Raw genomic sequence first — 22,811 nt, 5'->3', positions numbered from 1 at the left:
TTCAAGTGCAAATTTCTGATAATTGTTTCATTGTTATGGTTCAGAAATGTCAAACGAGTCTGCCAAGAGAAATTTAAAAGATAATACATTTTCAGTTGGCACCACTTCAGATTTGACTGTGAGACTTGTCAGTGAAGCAGAGAATTAGCTCCTGACTTTCATGTACATCTGTCGCATAAGCGTTAACATTCAGTGGCAGATGTCACAGGTCAGAGACCAGAATTAGCACTGGTTTGCACATATTACAATTTCAAATGGTCAGAGAGGTTTCGACCTTGCCACTAGCCAACACTGACTCATTGTCAAAGCTAATTTCAGAATTGGTGAGAACACGGATGATGTATTGAGAGAGCACTTGGCCGTACAGGTGCATCAGGGCTTCGTTGTAACGTGGGTCGCTTATGCAACCTTTTCAGCCGATGCGCCGGACTCAAATTAGATTAAATTGGCTTATTGCTCATGTTTGCTGTTCTCTCAATGATGCTCTGTTGGAGGGAAGGTTTTCTGCTTTCTCCCGGAGCCATCTGTCATGCAAATACTTGCATTGTTTGCATTTTACGCCTCATGAAAGTTCCTTTTAGTCAAATTATTTTTAGGCTTCATTTGGAGACACCTGGGACAGCTGGGCAGCTTTCGACTGTTTGCCATCTGTTTGTCATTCAGTCTCGGCTTTGCTTTTTGGGGATAATCAACGGTCTCAGAGCCAGAAGCTAGTTATGAAACAAGTGAAGAAACGGAGTCCCTGCAGAGAGTCAGCTAAATTTACATTGATGGATTGTGAGACTGTAAAGCTTCTCTGTCGACCTCAAAGCAGATGTGAGTCTGAAGCAGTGGATACAGCAGAGTTATGGATAAAAACCCATTACGGTGTTAAGATGGAGAATGGACATGCAGAACAACGCACTGCAGCAGGAGCAGCGCCACCTGTTCCTCACTCGTCGACTCTCCTGAACTGAGCCTCTGTAGTTTATTTAATGGTTTCAGATTGGAGCAAAAAAAATGATCAACCAAAATAAATTAAGATGGAGATTTAATAACAGTCTTTGATATTATGCTTCATCATTGGATGGATGAAGTATTCATGTCCTTATGGAGAAGTAGCAATACTGCAATGTATGTCTGTAACCTTAGTCCTACAGAAAATGTTTCAGTAAAACAAAAGAAATATAACAATGTACCCTTCTTAAAGAATCAAAAGTAAAAAAAAATTATTCTGCAAAAATGGCCCCTTTGAGAGTATTACTATTGATGCATTCATTTCTAGACATCAAGCTATAGTTGTAGCTGTCTAGGTAACACATTTATTTATTTATTTAATCTAAAAAAGCATGATGCTGAGCATTTTTTGAGTCTATTAATATGTTTGGTACATCAAATATTGATCTGCAAAGTAACCAATAACTACAGCTGTGAATTAAATGCATATTTCCAGTCAAAGGTTCCCTCGTGTAAAGCACACACACACACACACACACACACACACACACACACACACACACACACACACACACACACAAACACACTTTACGCCTCTGATTTGACATCACGGCTGGTGGTCTCTAGTTTTTGATTCATTTTTCAATCATTTATTTTTTTCCCTTTTTTGATGTTGCTGTAAAATCAATCTCTCCTGATGTGGACCTGCTTTAGGATTGGGAGTGATGTCCTCATGGCATTCTTCTTGCAGAAGAAATTCACTTAATACAATTAGCCTCTTGTTTTTTTCACTTGTATCCAGTCAGTGCAGCCATTTGGTGTAATCAGTGCTATGAGTCTTGCTGGCCTTCAGGCTTTCTCCAATGGGTTTTTCTGAGTGGGATCTCTCTGTGTTCTGGACCAGAAGTGTATTGTCACAGGCTTTCATGATGAATACAAATTGGCTTCATCTATTCCTAGTAGAGTTTGGTAATGTAGTGTGATCAGCTCTCAGATTCTAGAGCAATGTTTTCGGCCACAGGCATTTTCCTCTATCAATATTCATTTGTATGCATGCGGCACACTGACGTCCCGACCAGACCATCGTTCTGGGACTCTGTGACCTCGTGTGTGGAGGAGGAAGAGGAGGAGGAGGAGTAGGAGGAGGAGGAAGAAGAAGAAGAAGAAGAAGGCTAAACATCGCAGGTGTTAACGTCACAACGGCTTCACCTGCTATAGTGTAATGTTTGCCGTAAGTGAGAAATCCTATTTTGCAGGAATGCAGGTCAGGTTTTGCAGTAGTGCAGGTCAAAATGAGTTTAACAATGAATTGGAGGCATCCGCCAGATTAGACCAGATCGCACAACTGGATTTAAAGGATTTAAAGTTTAGGGAACATAATTCATATGCTTCATTTCTCCTATATCCCCATAAGCAAAAGGGGAGAAAAGGAATCAGTATTGTGCAGAGGGCTTATTTTGATAGGTTTTCTGGATTTCCTGGGTGACTGCCCCGATGTGACCAAGGTGGCACCTGCTGCTTCACTGATGGATGTTTGACGGGTGTGTTAGCTGTCACCCACTTCATCCTTAGTTTGCAGTGATTTATCGTCCTCCTGCTCTTCATCCCTATCATCTTTTCTTCATCCTCTTAAAAAGGCTTTGTAACAGCCATCCTGTAGCCTACAATGGGTTTTTGTGTGACACTCAAGGATTTTACCTACTTTGTATTTAATATGACATGTAATTCTTCTAATATTAATGTGCAGACGTATGATTCCACTGCAGTTAAGTGTCCTTCATATTAATATAGCCTAATAAATACACTTCAACCACGAAGGGTTACTTTAACTTTAAATAGTCCTATGTGTATAACTACCAATATTCCAGATAATTGGCTCTCATTATGGTGGTGGTTATTATATATTTTGTCCCTCTGCACATCATCTTCATACCTTCTTATACATAGGAAATATAAAGCCTACAAACAGGGACTATATGTGTATAGCCCCCCCTCCTTCATTGAGGATAGTCTACTTCTTGAGCATTTTGCAAAGTCAGACACAGAGAAAAGAGGACGGACGCCATTCAGCCGGAGGCAGTCGAGCTACAGACCGGTCTTGTTTGGAGGAACTCTGGCTGATGTTAGCGGCTGGAGAGGAGAGAGAGGAGTGAACTGCAGGGTGGGCATGACATGAGCCAGGTCTGCACAGAGACAACAAATAGACAAAGTATGTCTGCGGCATGGGCGGGTGGATGCTCTGAGGCTTGACACAGGTGAATGAGAGCACATCTGCAGAATTATTTTATCCCCCCACCCCTCTCCTCTCGTGTCTCCCCCCTCCTCGGTGAGAGGAGACCGACGCGGCAGCTGTAGCTCTCCGTGCCTGCTTCACCCCGCTTCAGTCGGGCTGGCGTCAATGTGCAGCAGGCGGGAGAGGGACGGAGGAAGAGGCGCTGTTTAATAAACTGTCCGACGAGACGTTGACGCGCAGACTGACGTGACGGCTTTGCTGAGTGACCGCAGAGAGAGTGGGGGGGACGCACGCGGGAGAGGACACTATGTCAAAAGAGACGAGAGGAAAAGGTAAGGACACACTACGCGTATAGTCTCGTGCTAACAGGTAGACAGCCCCGCGTCTCGTGCTGTTGGATGTTGGCGCGCGCGCGTGATGCATGTTTGGAGGCAAATCTGTAGGAATGTGCAACGGTCTGAAAACGGACCTGTGTGTGTCAAACGGCCTGGTCCGGTGGACTGTCCTCATACTGTCTGTCTGTCTCTGCGCGTCCAGTGTTGCATCGAAATGTGTGACCCGTTACATTCTGTGACGCTGCAGGGTCACATAGACACAAACCGAAAAGCGTAGCAGATGATGACACATATTACGATTCACGGATGTGAGCGTATCTAGTAGAGAGAGAGAGAGAGAGAGAGAGAGAGAGAGAGAGAGAAAACAACTTTTGCTGAAATCCCCAATTAGGTCACAGAATCCGGAGATACACGACAGAAACAGCGCACACTGCCTGATGTTATACTCTGTTCATAACATCTCACAATAAATCCGGAAATAAATATCCTGGACAAGGTTAACACAGAGGAGTTCAGTGCGTTGCTATAAATAGCAGGCAGTTTTTTCATGCAGCTCATTTGATTGTTAATTGGACACAAGGTGTGCGGGACAGTGTTTACAGGACAGCAGTCTTCTGAGGTTGTGACATTACAGGAGAATACAAGCTTGATTGTTGCCCATTCCAAAGTGGTTTGTCCATAAAATGATGCTCAAAGAAAGAGGATATCCTAACAATAGATGGAATACAAAGCACTGCAATGTTCAGACTTTGAGCAAGTGGATAAGACCACTGAAAGCCCATGAGGTTCTTTTTGTGTGTATTTGATTTGACAACAACAACAGAGTTCTAACCCGATAATCATGATGAGGGCTTTGTGACTAGTCCGGCTTTTCTGGGGTATGGGGTCTATTTCCTTGTGACGTCAAGCATCTCTGCCCAGCTGAAGAGCCTTTGAGCAAGTCACTACATCTCTCTCAGCGTCAGGCTGGCTGTTTGCATGTGGGGTTTGTGCTCCGCCCTTTCCCACAAGGCGAGGGCAGAAAGAAAAATTCCCTGCAGAGATCAATAAAATATATCAGATCATTATTACTCTCGGCACGAGTGGCAATTAAGTGTCAAGAAAGAGAGGGGATTTTATTCAGTTTGGTTAAGGCTTTAAATTATTGCTGTCTCTGATTTAAAGTAACATCCTCACTAGATGCGAGGGTGCACTGCCGTACGAAGTGGAAAGTCTCTCAAATAGAATGTAGATAATATAATAGTCGCCTGTCGTCAAGAAGGCGTGCCGGGCCGAGATCAGGAGTTGAATTATTACCCCGTTAAATCTCCACTTGGGCTCCTTAAATTTCGATAGAATGTATTTTCTGTATCTGGATTTATTGTGAGTCCTTTCTTTTTGAAACATTCTGAAGCCAACAATTATATCAGAGTGCAATGGTTTTTCAAGTTTGAAATGGAGTTATGAGAATGTGAACAAAGACTGGCAGCACGGGAGATTCAACTTAAGGCATAAGCCAGTAAAATGGTTAAACCAAAAACTTGTTTGTGATACACATACAAAAAAGGAATAAATCCAAACATAAAACGCTGAAGGTCATTCTGACACTGAGGCACAGTTGTAGAGTTGGTTCCACGCTAGTTGTGAGACGACGTTGGTTCTTTGAATGCATGCAAGACTATTTAGCTGCAACTGGATGGCCTCTCCAGTTAAATAGTAGAATTCACTCGCTAACAGAAACTACACTGTGAATCCTTTCCTGTGTGTGGGTTTACTGGTCGCGCATTCATATTTCAAGCATGCAGTGTTTCTGTTTTCATGAAACATCGCTTGACTTCAGCTCACATTAGAACCTTGTGAAGTAGAGCGGTTCTCAAAGAAACACCATTTTTCAAAGTCAACATGTACATGGACAGGGCAGCCTTTTTTTAATTTCAAGACTCACTTATGTACGCAGATCTTGTCTTTGTCATTTTCAATTATTAGAGGGCTGCAAGGAATTCCAACACTTCTTAATTCTAGTTTAAACGTTCTCTCTTGAGAGCTATATCTGAACTATTATCTCGGGAAAGGATGATGAAATATAAGGCAGGGGTAATACAGGAGTGCTGTGTCTATCTTTTCATCAATAAAGTATGGCAACAAGCATTTCTGGAGCATCTAAGCTTTACAGTTCACAGTGCCTTTTCTCAGCTTCTGAAGAAACGATGGCCTTGTGCCCAGATTAACTGACTGTATATTAAACCAGCTTTAATCTTTCAAATGTTGAAAGATAATTCGAGGACTAATAAGGGTTGAGGAATTATGGGTCGGAGCTACTTACGTGTCAGGGTTATAACTTTAGTCATGGTTATAACTTTATAACAACAATTAATTAGCCACAACGAACGCTCTTTAACAGGCACACCACGACACAACAGTTTGTGACATAAACAATTCGTAACACTACAGAACTGCATGCTGGGTAGAGCTCACCCACTATCACAACAAGAAGAAACAGGAAGTCTCTGTTTTTTTCCACCTACATTCCCCTGGGTCCTCAGTCCCCCGTGTTTAGCTTCCTAACACCCTCTATGTACCAACTTACCCAGTGAGTGGAGAACAGCTGTTCAATGAATCAATGTGTTTACTCGGAAAAAAAATACCGTGATATACCGTGAAACAGCTAGAATCTTACAAAATACCATCATATGAATTTTTGGCCATACCGCCCATCCCTACGTCAGTCCCTCAAAACAAAGCAGGTGGGACTCAATCATTTGGTTAGTCCACCACTTTTGTCCTTGCTGAGTCATCTCAACAACTATTGGTTTGGGTGTTTTACATTCATGTCCCCCTGAAGGTGAATTGTAGTCACTTAGGTGATGCCTTTTAAGATCCTGTGTGGAGGATCCTCTGGGTTTCGTAAGCCATGTTGCACTGGCAGTGGCCCAGAATGGACAAAGTAATCACTGGCTGTAGAGGGAGCCCTTTGCGTTTTTACGTTACATGAAGGATACCGTAGCTCGCCGACGCGCTTGGAAAAGTAGGGGCAAGTAGAGGTGTAAGAGTCGGTTGCCATCTGCCATCAGTCCTACACACTGGTCCTTTAATGTCTCATCTAACATTAGTATCTGGACAATGTTTAATTTTTTTCGACACTTTGGTTTATTACCAAAAACCTGCAAAACTAATTCCTATCCGCTCCAGATGTGCTTTCTTCTTATTAGTTGACCACAATAACGTGTTAGCCTTTTGCCAAAGCACTACTGTGACCATTACAACCTCACAGGGCTGCAAGCACGGCTGTTGACTCTTAATGTTGTTGAATACACATTAGATGACTATTGGCTATTAACCATTTTACAAATGTATTTTTTTTTTACTTTCTATACGGAAATGCAGATGCTCAGTTCCAGCTGTGTTCTGAAGACAGATGGGTCTTGTGCTGCCAAATGTCCCAAGTGTTTTGATTGTCAGTCATCTTCGTCATCCTTCCCTCCCAGAGTCGAACTGATCCCTACTGTTGGTCCTCCCTAAGACTTTATGAACCATTTCCACGCTCTGTGTGAGATAGCACACTTTGTCATATTTGATGAAATGGAATTGGTCCGAGGTGGCTTTTTTTTTTTCATTTGCTGTCCAAATAGAAAAAATGGGTAGCCTACCTGCTGTTTTGCTGAGATTCAGCGTCAAGCTAAAAATAGAGCTGAAGGATGCTGATGAACAGTCTCTCTCTCTGCTTCCTTCTCTCTCTCCCTCTTTCTCTCTGCTTCCTTCTCTCTCTCCCTCTTTCCCTCTGCTTCCTTCTCTCTCTCCCTCTTTCTCTCTGCTTCCTTCTCTGTGAAGGTGAAGGTGAACAGTGAATGTTTGGCAGCATTTTAGTGTTGGATCTGTAATGTTTGCCACGTTGTTCTGGGAATAGACTGCTGGCACGTTTTCTGCAAAAAATATTTTATGTGACGCTGTCAGTGATTTCCCACATCCAGCTCAGTCACTCAGTTGATGATACACTTTATATATGATATTACACCACAGCAGCTTGTTGTGTGTTGGGGTTGTTGTCCTGGTCCCCAGACAGCCTGCTCGAAAAGCAGCGCACAGTGTTCTCTGAATGCTACAGAGGCGATAGCTAATGCATTCAGCCCGTGACCTCTGTTATTTTATTTGATCATACAAAACAGTGCTAATTTACATCTAATAGGTGTTTGTCATGAGGAGGCACACTGGGCCTGTGTCGGGGAGCAGCTATTCACAATGCACACGGCAGATGACCCGCTGCTGTTTGAGGTCGGAGACGAGGCGGCGGCAGGGGACCGCCTCACCGGCAGCCGGCCACCAGTGTCCTCGTTGTTTGTCACTGCCAATTGTCTTGACGTCACACTGGTGTCTGAATACAGAGCGTGAGGCAGAAGCTGTGTTTTCTGCCTCTCCATCACAGGTTTTTGGCTGCGTCGAAGCTCTCAGACTATCAACAGAGGCTTTTCGATGGCACGTTAACTTTAAAATCTATTAGTTTGGAGTAGATGTTTTTGGGAGGGTCAGACCATTTTGGGTTTCGGCTAATTATTTACGTTGGTGATTAATTGGAAGCACCTGTCAGTTAAATTGTCAATCACAAATTGTTGTATCATTTCTTTTTTGAATTGTCCTTTGAAGAGCTGAAATGTCAATTAGATTAACTCATTTAAAAGCATAAGAACATGCCATTTACAATGTAATCCCTTCACACGCAGTCTTCCTCAGGCTGAATATACAGTACTATGTGCGGTCATTGTTGCATCAGGAGGGGAGAGTGTGCAGGCGTTGCAGTCCATTAAGAGTTGATGCAAGTGTTGATCTGCGTAGCTGCACTGCAGATAAATAGCATCGAGGGGTGATGTCTGCAAGGTGTGTTTGTGAACGATACATTTTTGAGGAGCGATCAAGCTCTCTAATTGCTCTCATTGGCTGTAGAGATTGATTTTAACTTTGTGCTAAAATTAGCTTTAATTTAATTAGAGGACAGGCTATTAATAGCTATTTCCAGCTCACAGAGGACCAGGCAGACTTTTCTTTTATGTGTACCGCCTGTGAACCACTGGGTGTTCACTGTGGAAGGACGCACGTACGCACGCACGCACGCACGCAAAGAATCACAGTCTTGTCAGGTCCATTTTCATCTCTACTTGGCCATGTTGCATGTTTAAATGAAAGGCAGAGGCACTACTCATTTCCTTCCGTTTCTCACATGCGCAGAAGCAAAACCTTGTTGTATTTCCTCTTGACGTGCTCGACATCGCACTCTGATGTTGTGTATTTGTCCAGTGTTCATGCAGAAGTGGTTTGCATCGTCAGAGAGCCCTCCTGCACTTTCTCTCTGCGTGACGGGCAGCTGCTGCCATCGCTCATGACCCGGTAGATCTTTTGGGCACCGTTAGTTGCTTAGAGTTGAGAGAGAGAGAGTGAATATGAAAGGCTGCTAATTCCTAAATTTGGAGATTGGCACTCGTTTAGCTTACAGACCATCTGGGTTGGAGAGGAGAGAGGGCAATGAGAGATAACGCTCCGGCAAGGAGAAATTATTTGAGGATGGTAGAAACTGATTAAAAACTGATTCCTCCTATGAGGCTGTGGACACTGAGGGCTCGCTCATTATCCTCAAAACCGCGAGCACTCTATGAGAACTTTCTTCAAGCTCAAGATAAAGCAGTTTCACATTCAAAGCTGGAATCTTTTTATCTTTCATGTACTTATCTATACATGTGGACTGTTTTGTATTCTGCCTGAAATGAATCTATTGGTCTGGACACTTTAATTGGGATCACAGAATCTTGTAACATACAATCATGTCACCATAATACTACCAAGGCTTCCCAACCAAACAACACAATATGCTATCTATCTGTCTGTTCAAGTGTTTTCTATCGTTGCTCCTGAGGCTGACTCGAATGCTTTGAAGCTTCAACCGTAGCTCGGGATGCCTCCTGAAACCAGCTTCTAAATGGGAATCGATAAGACACGAGCAAATAGCCGGAGGAAGTTACTGGCTGAGATATATGTTCAAAAAAGCAGCGCTGCAAACCTCCTCTGTGTCTTTAAATAAGTGGCGGCGGGAGCACAGCACAGCGGGAGGCACACATCATTGCAGAGAGAAGGAAAAGATTCAAAGTGTAGATGCTGATAACTGTCAAATGCAATAAAACCCTGACAAGTAAGACCATTGCTGGTAATACCAGCAATTATCAAAACATTTGGCGAACATGCAGTTCTCACCTGTTTGTTTTTGAAACTTTTTGTGTATTGTCGGGCTGAGGCTACAGCGAGTCCCACCGCCGGTCTTAGCCCTCGTCCCGACACGCCATCAGCTACAGGGAAGATGACACAGAAGAGGGTGGATAAGAGTCATGGGGCTGTTACCATAAATTACCCAGTTTATTGTTAAAGGCCTGCAGTCCTTCTCAACAGTGGAGTAGACGTAGTAGAGGGGGTCGATGTTTATACTTTTGCTTTTACATTTCCAACTCATTCTCTCTGCAGCTTCTTAGGATAATTTCTTTGTCAGTTTTCAAGATAAATATATGTAATAAGAAAGATAGAAATAATAATAAATAAACAAGTTCAACAACAAATATTTCAGGGGCTGCAGTCAAGCTATTTCTTACTCATCTCCCAGAGTTTTCATCATGAATCCATAACCTCACAGTGTCTTTAACAGCTGCCTCCCAAGAGAAAAATGTCCCCTTATATCACAGCTTTACAGGTAACATGTCTGTATTGAATTTCCCATAAATCTTATGTATCGACTGTGCAAATGACACTGACAATCAATGGAAAATACCACATAGATTCATAAATTATAGGTTTATTTCAAGAGAATAACCTCTGAGTCAGAGCGAGAGAGATTTTCTTCCTGTGTGAATATTGTGTAACATGAGTCATGCAGGAGTTAGGGTGTTAATATCCACTTAGAAAAAAGTCTTGAGCTTTTTCATTCATAAATACAGAAACATCTGCAGCAAATAGTCACCCAGGTATAGCTGGATATCAAATGGGCCACCCATGAAGGTGATATATATATATATGGTAGTACACTGTTTACAGATTTCTATACAATAACTGTTGCCCATAAAGCTATATATATATATATATATATATATATATATATATATATATATATATATATATATATATATATATATATATATATATATATATATATATATATAAAAAACTTTAGATTCTAACAGCAGCTTTGCAATATATTTTCTTTATAAAACTCTGGTGCGGTGTTCCAAATCAAAGTGAAAAAACTTTTACAGCATCATTAGTCCGCCATTCCCGAAAAATGTGCTCCTTCATACACGCCCCTCAAGCAAATATTTTTTGTATTGGTCCACTTTAATTTGTGCACTGTGAAACTAAACCGGACTAAATAGAAAACAAACTGAAAGGAGCAGTTTCACTCTGGTCATTATGACTTTCACTTGTGAAAGCTCTCTAAGGCACTAGTGGGCTTCTTTTTGCTGTTTCTGTGGATTAGCTGAAATTAACTTTTAAACAACTCAAAATTCTCCACACGCACATGTCTAATAGGCTTTATTTAAAACCAGCAGGAACGAGGCACAGTGGTTTAAAAAGCCTGCCGAGGTGTTTACTGTCTGTTTTACCAAATAGTATTTGCAGCATTTGTGAAGTCTACCATTCATCCCACTCTTACATTAAAAGTCAAGCATTTGCCCCTGTGACTCTTTAATGGGTAGTACTGCTGCCATGTATTTATAGTGAAGCTGGAGATTCATACCTGTATGCGATGGACAGGTATGACCTGTGATTGCAATGGAGCTGTTCCAGTAATTGATGCTGTCAGCCCAACGTTTCAACCGGCTGCAGGCCGCTGTGTAAACATCGTTGGAAGTGGATAATGGAAAGGAAGAGATGAAAGAGGAAATAGATGAGTCACAAGCAAAAGCTTGTGTTGTGCTGCTCTGAAGTAAAGCTTTTTAGATACTTGCAAACTGAAGTGCCGGGCTTCTCCCACTTCTCTTCCTCTCTTCTTGTTAGTTTCCATAAGCTGCATATTTAGATTCAGAAGACAAGCTGTTTTTGTTTTTGCATGCTTTCATTTAGGAGACAAAAGCAAATTGATCAAAGTAACTGCTGAATCACCCATTACGGTTTTTGGTCGAAGATTCTGTTGAACACTGTGAAACTTTGAAAATGTGAAAATTTGAGCATGTCTAATTAGTGAGAAGGACTGGAACATCCTAAAATGTCATTTATAAAATTCTGTTTGCTATTCTAATTTTCTATCTATAGTAACCTATTAATACCTGGCAAAAAACATTGCCATAACACATTATGCTAACTAGAAATTGAGTCGTGTTTATATCGCAAAAAAAAAAAGGTACTCAATTAGGTTTGAAAAGGCGTGAAATAAATGCTTGTTCTCACTGGGAGATCTCCATTACATCTGTCTTGATGCGTAATTATACTAAAATGCATGAAAAGGCATATTTTTAGCCAAACGTCCATTGGTCAAAGATAATATAATCAAGTTTAAGGAATATCGCACTCAGGGTCATGTCTGGATATATTACTTAAATTCCTTCACAAATGTCTGTTTCAGCCATTTTTCAGTACCATTCAAATTAAAATCAGTCAAACTCATGTTTAGGTACGCTTCACCAATGGCCAAAAACAAGACGAATGTATGAAATGTATATCAAAAATGATATGCCTCTCTAAAATACCTTCTCGTAAATATTGCTTCCTGAGTTAGCGGGCTAATTGTCAGGATAAGATGACGTAGGTCAGGCTTTCTCGGTTTCTCGAATCAAGCATAGATAAATCACCATAGCAACACATCCAAAAATGTAAACCTGCTCCCGGGCAGGTTTACTGAAATTCACTGGATAAGCTGGACACTCCCACGGACAAAAAAGGCATCTCACTTCCTCATTGATGAAGGAGCAATATTAGTTATATTAGTTTTATAGGGAGAGAGTTCTTTCAGATCGCCAAGATCCATCCTTTACATTATCATGACTTCCTGTACGCGGCGATATAGATTTTGCCGGCAAGAAATAATTTATTTACGAGAGCTTCTCGAGCCATGGACAATGATCACCACAGGCGCAGCTGATCGCCCGTCTCAGACACAGACTATCAGCCGCTGCATGCCGCTGTTCTTAAGTTTATTTAGCTCTTAAGAAACTTATGGATGTGTTGAAAGCACTCATAATTATATGACAGTGTTGTTAGTACACCATACATATCATTATTGTAGAAAATGATTAAGGTGGACTGATAAGAAGAATGCAGAGATACACAATGTCTTTTCACGAATTCAATTGATTGAATTTCCGATTATGAATAATGCATACATACTGATCAACCCATACACATATTCAAACTCCTAGTTATATGGTAATCTAGACGTACATGTATATACACATATACAGTACATGATAGATACGCACATATATCCTCATAAGTATATATCTATTTGTATACTACTGCCAGCAGGCACATTTAAATAAATATAATCTGATTGATTTGGGCACTTAAAATTAGCCGATACATTTTCCCAACACTGACGCATTTAACTTGTCTGATATATTTGCGACACTTATGTCTCGCAGCGGGGGCACTGTTAAGCTGCGTTCATACCAACAACGTTGCATATGCGTTCATGATCATCTCCTGCTTCTCAGCGGAGAAATAAAAAGAAGGTTCCTCTGAGTTTATTTGTTTTATTTGCCATTGTACTGTTAGAACATCGTGGTGTCAGTGCTCCATTATTATCCCTTCTGAAGTGGAACGGGCGCGCGCATTTATCCAGATGACTGACGTCTGGTTAGAATTAACGAGACGTTTCAGCGCGGATCAGCCGTGAAGAAACCGAGTTAGCCTGAAGTCAATCATCTCGCTAATTTAAGCTTGATAATAGGACATTTGCTCGACTTGAACCACGTACGAAAAATACCCCCGAGGTCACACACACACACACACCCACACACACACACACACACACACACACACTGCTTTGACATATAATTATATCGTCAGTGTGACTATTGGAAATACTTATTGACACGGTATATTTCGATCGGTTTGTTTCAACACTTCACTGATCTGGTTCAGCCTCTCACAAAGAGTTTTCATTTTGTAAGTGATGTTGTTCATCATTAAACAACATTGCTAAACCAAACACATCTAATTTGCTTGGGACTACAATTGAATTACACGAACGCTGATTTCCACACCGCCGTCTGGTGAAACAATCATGGGCCTTGTTCTCATAGGGATGGAGATATATACATGACGGAGCACTCTCCTGTCACCAATTGAGACAACATGCCAGCTTGTAGATGTGAATAGATGGGACATCAGCTCTCACTATTGACAAAATGTTCCTATTTCTAATTCATGGCTTCAAGCGGGATTGTCTGCTCAGATTAGCACAGCTGCTGGTTGTGTGATCCTAATCTGTAGTTCTTTCAGGCATTCACTTAGTAGCCGTGGGACTATGGTGTGGTGTAAGGCTCTGCAGGGAGCTACAGCAATCATTTTTATTACCCCAGTGGGAAAAGCAGCACTTGGCCATAGGCGCTCCGGTGAGAGACTTTAGCCACACACGGTTCGGTTCGACTCCTTAAACGAGACATTCAACACAGCATGCACAGCTCCAGGAGAAACATCCACAACACATGCGTGTCTGTTCCACCAGTGGATGCATTAGTTAAAAGCAGCACTTTAAGATCACTGGTAAGACCTTGTAAGGTGACTAACAGTGTATGCACTCAGGATGGAGAGAGCTGGTTGGCTGTTGTTTAGGGCAGTTGGCATTGGCTGAATCAAGACTGTTTCAACTTTTCAAAGTTGTTTCTTTCCTTTGTGCCTGTTGTGCACTCCATTAGCTCCGCCTCCATGAGCTCTGAACACTGTGGCACAGAGAAACGCCTCTGCCCATCCAAAAGCCTCATCAGCATGACTATCTCAAAGCCTCAGACAGTCAAGTAGGATGCACAGTGGAGTGACGGCTCCAATATTAGATGCCGAACAACAGGCAGACATTTGGGTACAAGTTTGGGTTTTGCCTTTTGCAAACATTAGCACGTTTTACTAGTTTTACTTTACTAGTGCCCTTTTATACAACATTATTGTGTGGGGTTATAGGTAATGTAAATAAAAAGCCAAGTTCATGACTAGCACGTCCACTGCTTAGTTTTTCCCACTGTGTAGGAGTCAAGAGGGAGGTTTGCACCCCAGCAACCTCAAACTTGCCTTTCAGACTTTAATTAATCCTCATCTGAAGAGCTTTTCCCCTTGCAATGGTGAACTATTATGGAGCTAAATCTAAGTCATATGTTTTGTTCATTTAAAAAAAAGATTTATTAATCTGATGTCAAGTTGATGCCTGTCTATGCATTCATACACCTGTGAGAGAAATATACTCAAACACCGTGTACAGATGACGGTCAGCTGTGGAAACTATGATCCGCACAGATTAATTTGTGATACAACACGGTGTGCTGTTCCACATCGCTAATGTTTTATATTAAAGACTACGGACTTTCATCTCTATCATAATAGCAATATTCTACCCTCTGCAGCATGCATTCATCCAGATTAAACATGATTTAACTCTCATTGTGTTATTCATTTAGGATTTTGACAGCATTATCACGACAAATTATCCATCTTCATGACTTGTTGACTGTCGACATAAAACGGTGGACACACGTTTCCATGAAGAGTTGAACCGCTGATGTCCGACAGCTGATCTTGTTATGCTGCGTTCACACCAAACGCTTATCTCCGTATCGACCATGGAAGAAATAAACATTATTTCTGCGTTATACTTGTTGTGGAAGTCCCAAAAATGTTGGAACATCAAAAGCCCTTGTGTTTGGGTTCATAACACCAGGCGGCTGGTGATTTTTTTTGGGGTGGGGGGGCGCAGTTGGGCGGTGCGGTTTAAATAGCACTCCACAATGAGAAGAAAAGAGGTTTTGAGTAGAATATTCTAAAAAACAAAGCTTTATTTCAAGAAAACAGTGCTCAACACTGTCCAATAACAACTATCAACAAACTGTAACTTTGGGCATGAGAGGTTCAGAGCAGAATGGTTTAAGAAACATTGGGTTGGGTTTCAGAGGTTTACAGAATAAAAGAGGTGCCCACACCCTCACATGAAAGAGGCTTAGAGCAGAATAGATTCAGAAAGAGAGACATCACATTTTACGTTGGGTGTTTGACAGAGTAGGCCCCACTGCTTGTAAAGAAATTTAAACTGGGGACCTGCAGTAAGGTGGCACTGGTGAGGTGGTCTTTGAAGGCAAAGCGTTCCCTGGTGTGTCCAAGTATGGTGTCACAAACCTACAGATAAATATATAGAGAGAGACAGAGACAGACACATAAGTTGTGGGGAAATATCTACTACAAACAGGCTTCATACTACAGACAAAAGCCAACAATCAGAGTTGACAAAAAACGTTTTGTGTGTCTTGATGGCTCATCAACATACACAAAAGGCCGGGAACCACCTTGATGCTCTAGCCTGGAGCTATGACACTGACACACACACAAACTTGTTGGGGGTTGAATTGGTATTTTAGATAAAGTAATAGTCTGACATGATATCCACCGAAATCTAACAATGTCCAACATGTGTTCTGCTGTGGGAAAGATAAAACATTAAACTCTAACACAGGCATCTGCTGATTTTGACACTCACCTCTGCAGCAATCCTTCAAGCTCATCTTCCTTCATAGCCCGGCGCTTCCTCTGCTGCTCAGAGCCACTGCTTTGCTCCACACTGAGCATCCAGCTAACCAGCTCCGGTTAGCATATCGGCTTGAGGAGAAGCTCCGGGTGTACGTCCTCCCACGGTCAGTGCTTTGCTGCTGTCAGTGCTTTTGGAGCTATATTGGCTGTGAGGGAATGATAAAGGTCTCTGATTCGACGAATAATCCAACCACGTTGCAATAAGAAACGATCTCATTGGCTAGGGCGAAAATTCGCGTTTCATCCGCCAATGAGAAGCTGTCCTCGCCGTAACGACCGTGAAATGTTTACTCGCTGCCATAGACTCACATTTGGCCGGCACCCCGACAGGGGGAGGGGCTTTCCTCAGTGATGATGAACGGCGATTTTTTTTATATTTGGTCACATTTAACTTAAGTGGTTGTTGACAGGGGCGTACGGTCTCCCACACACATTTAGCACGTCAACACAGTATATTTCTTATTTAAATTATTTGGTATATAATGTTTTTTTGACAGTATATATTATATTTTTTTTCTATTGACGCACCGCCACTGGTAGCCGCACACAGCTCAGTGTCCTCCAGAACCTGCGTCTAGCTTATCTCCGTAAAACAGATACTGTTTCCGCCATCCACCATGGAAATAACCACTTTATACTTGTTGTGTAAATTCCACATACGTCGGAACATCAAACTCAGCGTCATGTGAATTTTTCGCCAAGGTTGGAAAATGTAAACTTGCGCGAATTCGCGCCGCGTTTGGTGTGAACGCAGCATAATGCCTCAACCACGTTACCTGAAGGCAACGTGGTTGAGGCGGTCCTCAGTCTTCTTTGTTAAACTGTCACTCATGAGACCACGCCCCTGTAGTTGAAACCACGCCAGGATTAAAATGCTTAGAAAGCAGTTGCAAGGTTTTTTCTTTAAATATTGTTGCGGTGGAGGATGTCACTGCTCTTTTTCAGATTCTACGTGGTTTCTTGACAGTAATGGGAAATGATAAAGAGGCTTTTTACAGAGTGTTTCACATGTTTTTGCTTCATTTGGAAGGGATGACAGTTGCTTTGTCTGAGAAATGTACAAACAGAAATAATAAGTTGGTGTGTTTTTCGTGAAGCAGTAGCAGTGGATCAATAATTGAGATTTCCAATGTCAGTGTCATTGCACCACCCCCACACATAAAATGGACATTCTCTCTTGAAAATGATTCCTAATTGCAGCGCTGCTGGAGAGATGACCATTTATCACAAAACCCCTTGGGACGAGTTTGTTAGCGACACCATTTGAAATGCAGGGGATGAAGAGGAGATGTAACTGGGTTGTGTACTGTGTGAATTGCAAAAGTGATGGGTGGAAAATGTCCATTATCCCAGGAGGGAAATGTCTCCTCCAGCACAGAGTAAATACTTCTATGCATATGTTGTAATGAGCAAAAAGGCCTTCTGTTGTATGCATAGAGGTCTACAGGATACATTAGATGAATAGCTAGTTGGACTATCTCACATCATTTGAAAGCAGGTCGATTTAGTGAATGTTATTGGTGGCATTTGGGCCTTATTATTAAACATGGGCGAATTCCTATGGTTTATATGATAGTCAGTGTCATGTAGCAGGTTTTGTGTGAATGCTTTAATAGTGAAACATCTGACAGATTGCTACATTGAGTCTGTGCTGTAAAGTCAGGAGGAATGCATACTATGAGAAAATTGAGTTTTATGATTTATGACACTGGACCAGAAGGGAAACACGGTTCATTACATCAGCCGAGTGTAACAATACCGAGAGGTACTCAAGGGTTATCAAAGTTGCTGTCCTAAAGAACATGCAAAAGCAGGGAAACATTAATTGCATTAGTAGAGCAAAACCCCGCTTCACAGCCTGATGTTTAGTCTCTCTTTGAAGGCACAACATTTTAACCCTGACCCAGTTGAGCAGAATTACACTTGGAGAAAAGGCTACTGCAACACCTAATTAATCTTGTAAATTAATACCAACCTCGGCAGAGCAGGATTTGTTAGTTTCACCCGGCTGTGTTATAGACACTTTCTGCTTCGGAGAGTTTTAAGAAATAAATTGCTCTCTGTTGTTTGCAATGGTTTTATATCTGGGTACTTGAGAGTGGATATTGTCAACAAATGGAAAATGCTCTAAATCCCTTTTCATCCCTGCACTTGTATCAGAAGGTCATAAAAACACTGCCCGGCCTCCTTGCTGAGACACTTGTGTGCTATGACACTGCACAAAGGAAAGTCCATTTGGGTCTTTTCGCCTGCTGTGGCACTCAAAAGGCCATCTATCCCCACCTGGGGCATTGACACTTTGCTTTTCAACCGTGAGGTAAGAAGAAAGGAAACTGTTCTGTGATTAATGGCACGGCCCCGCTGTCATCCTTTCAGTTTAAAAGCTGATTTTACTTTCCTGTTCTGACCCACAGGATCATCTCGAAAGCACAGCGCCGCTCATTGGTGTCTGCAGAATATTGCTCAACAATCAGTCGAAAGCTCTGATGAGGAGTTCTTTGATGCCAGAGGTTAGTATTACATTTTATTTTCACATTTTATCTTCACCTTGTAGTTTGACTGTCTCTCCAACAGTAATCTCTCCAAACATCTCTTTGAGCATTTTAAACGGACCCTTTTCCCTCTAGTGTGCAAACGTGTGACTCTTAAAGCCCGTTTTCACGACAGGAACTAACTTTGAGTCATTGCCACAGGTTCTGATTTTGTTTCCATGTAGCTGTATTGACCAGGACAACCAATGGAAACACAAAAAATAACTGTGCAGAACACGTGTTGGACGATGTTCAGGTCCTCAGTAAAGTCATTTCTCAGAACAAAGCAGACAAAGTGACAAATGGATCATGTTTTAATAATCATTCCTCATTGTTTTAAACCAATATTACTTGTCTATGTATTGAAGCTGTCAGACTGACCAGAAATAGACACACTTGAGAAGATGTTCATCAACTAGCCTTTTCACCAGAGGGAGTGAATCAGTAGAATACTCATCCCACCAATTATCCACTACAAGTGGTCATCCCGAGAGACTTTTTTGGTAGAGATACCTAGCTGTGTTGTTTTTATTATAGCATGTTCTTATTTTACATTAAGCCAGTCAATAGCCATGGGTGTGTTGAGAATTTTTGGTGTCCAACAATCTTTCTTATCCTATGAAAACACGATGAAAATTAGGCTCAGTGGGAAACAGATTATAAACCGTCTACTCTGCTCCATTTGCATTTTTGTTGGTGGTTAGAATTTTAAATGCTGCAGTCTGAAGTTACATGTTTTGTGTATGGAGATGCGATTTAATAAATCTTTTCATTGTCTGTTGTCATTCACACTCACTTTTGTTTTATCTCATTTTGCTTTTCCTGCCTCAATCTTTTGTTCACTTCCCTCCCTTAATTATGATTTCCCTGCACTCCCCTTCCCGTGCACATTCTGTTTGCCATAAAAGGCACGTTCACTGCAGACTCCTTATCACAGCTGTCACGCAGCAGTGCTGCACGTTGCGCAAAATTCATTTTGTGAGACCGGTGTCAAGGCGGCAATCAGCGTTGATAAGGGGATAAGATAACGTGCATGTGCTGCATGTGAGTCGATGTACTCCATCGTCCTGGCTTACACATCTGCTGCACGAGATTCCCCACTCAGCCGTGAAATATCTTTACCACGTGTGAAAGGATGGAGAGCAAAGATGTCCTTTCATCTTTTTTAATTAAATAGCTTGGGGGGAGACTGCACACTGGTGTGTCATGTGTCATGTGTCAAACAATATGATCACAAGCGCCTGGCTCTGTCCAAAGATTAATACAAAAAAACAGGCACATTTAAATATCATTTGTTTAATCCATACAAAACTGTAAAAAAAAGTGTAAAATGACTTGCCAGGAAGCCACGAAATAGTCAGGACATAACCCCATAAAATCACATACAAATTGTTGTTTTTCCACTTTGCTTTTTTGTCATGTCTCTAATTGGCTTATTTGCTGGCTTGTTCTTCAGAGACCAAACGTATCACATCTCATTTTTGCCATCGCTCATTGATGCACACAGGCCGGTATTTTGTCAGGTCTCAGTTTGTAAAAAAAACTTGGATTATCCTTTCTAGTTGCATGAAAGCATAGCTGTCCCAAATCAACAAAGAAGCTCCATTATAGCAAGAGCAACTTTGAAACATGAAATACAACAAAGCCAAAGAAATAAACCAAGAAAAGAAAATAGATGTTTTTTTGTTACAGTTGCCATGTGACTTTATTGTCTAAGGTCATGGAGAAAGTGGAGCTCAGTCCTGCAGAAATGGCAACAGAGAAAGTTATTCCAAACATAAACATGCTCAGTATGAAGGATGCCTCCCTTAAAAGGGAAACCAGAACTCTGCAGGCTCACTAGAGTCACTTGCTAACTGCAAGACTGTGGCTCTCAATCTTAGCTGCATATAGTCGCTCAATCTGGTCGCTTTTATTTCAACTGGGTATATGTTTTCTTTAGCCAAAAGCAATTTCAGCCTTTTATAGAAAAGCAGCGAGCGAAACTGAAAGAATTACACTGAAGAGGGACCAACGGGGTGTTTGTCATATTATAGGCCTACCACTCAAGCCGTCACAGTAAGGTCGTGGGGAAGTTTTATTTATGTGATTATGATGAATTCTTTCAGCTACACTGTGTAACCCAGTATGCCAAGAAATCTATGACTGTAAAATATGTGCTCAGCTTTCTGCTAAAAAGGTGAGCCCTGACTGTTATTTTTTATCTGTGTTTTCTACTGTTTATTTTGAACCATTTCTCTTGCTCATGCACTGTATCTGTATAGATTATTTAATGTAATATATTGTCAGGAACCTTTTGAAAACAAGATGAGGCATCTCAAGGGGCTCTTCCTGCATCCTGGAAGTTGAATGTTAGTGTTATGAAGTGGCTCTATTCTGATGCTCCTAATACTATTCAATGTACTTGCTCAGTGTTGGCCCACTGAGGTGTTCAAGAACCGAGCTGAAGATGACTTTTGTCCTTGAGGGTATTTTAGGGCGTTGACAATGTCGTCATACTGGCTGAACAATGTAGGACAAGTAGCCCTTTTTTATTTAATATAACATTTTAGAAAAATGCAGCAGGACAATGATCTCAAGCATAAAGCCAAAGCAACCATTGAGTTGTGGCCGCAGTAGTTTTATTTCCTGCCTGGCCAAGTCTGTCACCCGACCTCACCTCTGGAACAAAAAGGCCGTCAAAGTTTAAATGGGTGTCGTGTAGTTCTGCCAAAGCCTCTTTAGGCAAAATACCAACCTTCTGCTAAGGTCTGAAGGTCAGCGTCTTCAGTCCTTTTAGACGTAAGTCACTGATTGTAAAGGATTTACTAAACTATCAAATACCTTGACTGTAGTTAAGAATATGTTAAATTGTTCAACTACATTGGCCACTCAACTGGATGATCACAGTAGAGTTAGCTACAAGGTTAGTCCACTTTTTCCCACATATTTTCCCCCACACAAGCAGCTACAGGCTTTGACTCATTGCAGTGGTCTACATGCTCAAATACGCTGGAGATCCTTAAGTTGTACTATAAACAAGCCGATAGAATCAAGTTTTTTATTATAATCAGTTACAGTGAAGAGCGCCATGTTTTTCCCTTTGCCAATAGCTCCATCTCATCTTCATCAGTTTGCTGAAAATGCTCATTGGGACCAAAGCCTGCAATTTTAAATATTTGTTTAACGAGATGAAACACTGTGCTTCGGCCAGAAAATGCTGGCGTTGTTTTGGATTGAGGATAACAGTGTCAGTTTAGTTATTTATGAAATTTGAACAAGATAATGTTTAGATTTCTGTAGTCTGTTTCTATTTGAACGCTTGATTAAGAAAAGCTTCATAAAATGGCATTTTGTGACGGTTTTACCCCGTTAACAGAATTCATTTCTGGTAATAAATAGTTTTGGTGTGTGAAATCAGGCTTGTATTTCTGAAGTACAGAATGTTCTCTGTGCTGTGTAATCGTATTCACATATATCTGTCGACAATGCATGTTTAATAGCAAGTGTTTCTGCTCCTTCATGGCTGTTTCTGCCGCAGGTGAGCAGCAGCAGCGGGAGGTAATTGTGCAGGATTGCTTTCATTTCCTTATTTTACTCCCTCTGAAGAATCTGATGAATTCCAGTGGCCCTCCACTCACCACTAGTAACACAAATGAAAAATCATACCTCCACCTGTCACACATGTAAATCCACTCACAGTTGCGCGCAAGGGGGAAACGACTGAATGTGCCTTCAGGCTGCTCGAGCAAATGCCAACGCAATTGTCACATTGTTTATTGATGTGAGCTATTGACAAATTTGCTGTCCGTTAATCCAGATTAATTATTTGATGACATGAATTTAAATAATGAGCTGAATTGACAGACTGACCCTGAAAGAAAAGTCATGGTGTTGGCTACTCTCATAGCTTAATGACATCATTAATTGAAGGTAAAGGAAGTCTGTATGCAAGTAGGGCATCTACTCCGCACTATTAGTGATAGGAAAAGTATTTGCAAATCTGTCATGGCGTTTAATGACAAATGTCATTAATAAAGGTTATCAGAATAATCCTAAAATGTGCTG

General features: G+C 41.4%; 1 protein-coding gene across 1 annotated transcript in view; it reads left to right on the top strand.

Moving 5' to 3' along the window:
- Positions 1-3,476: 3,476 nt before the first annotated feature.
- The window catches only part of pitpnm3 (PITPNM family member 3), a gene marked incomplete at both ends in the record, with an annotated part of 68,428 nt that continues 49,093 nt past the window's right edge, over positions 3,477-22,811 (top strand). The window contains 2 exons of the mRNA XM_079224557.1: positions 3,477-3,501; positions 18,648-18,743. Coding sequence (XP_079080683.1) covers positions 3,477-3,501; positions 18,648-18,743 — 121 coding nt within the window. The remainder of the gene's footprint in view (positions 3,502-18,647; positions 18,744-22,811) is intronic.

This window comes from Taurulus bubalis (assembly GCF_910589615.1).
Source record: "Taurulus bubalis genome assembly, chromosome: 10".
In the NCBI taxonomy this organism is placed as follows: domain Eukaryota; kingdom Metazoa; phylum Chordata; class Actinopteri; order Perciformes; family Cottidae; genus Taurulus; species Taurulus bubalis.
The sequence above is the reverse complement of the archived record's forward strand: the minus strand, read 5'-3'. Positions and strand labels throughout refer to the sequence as shown.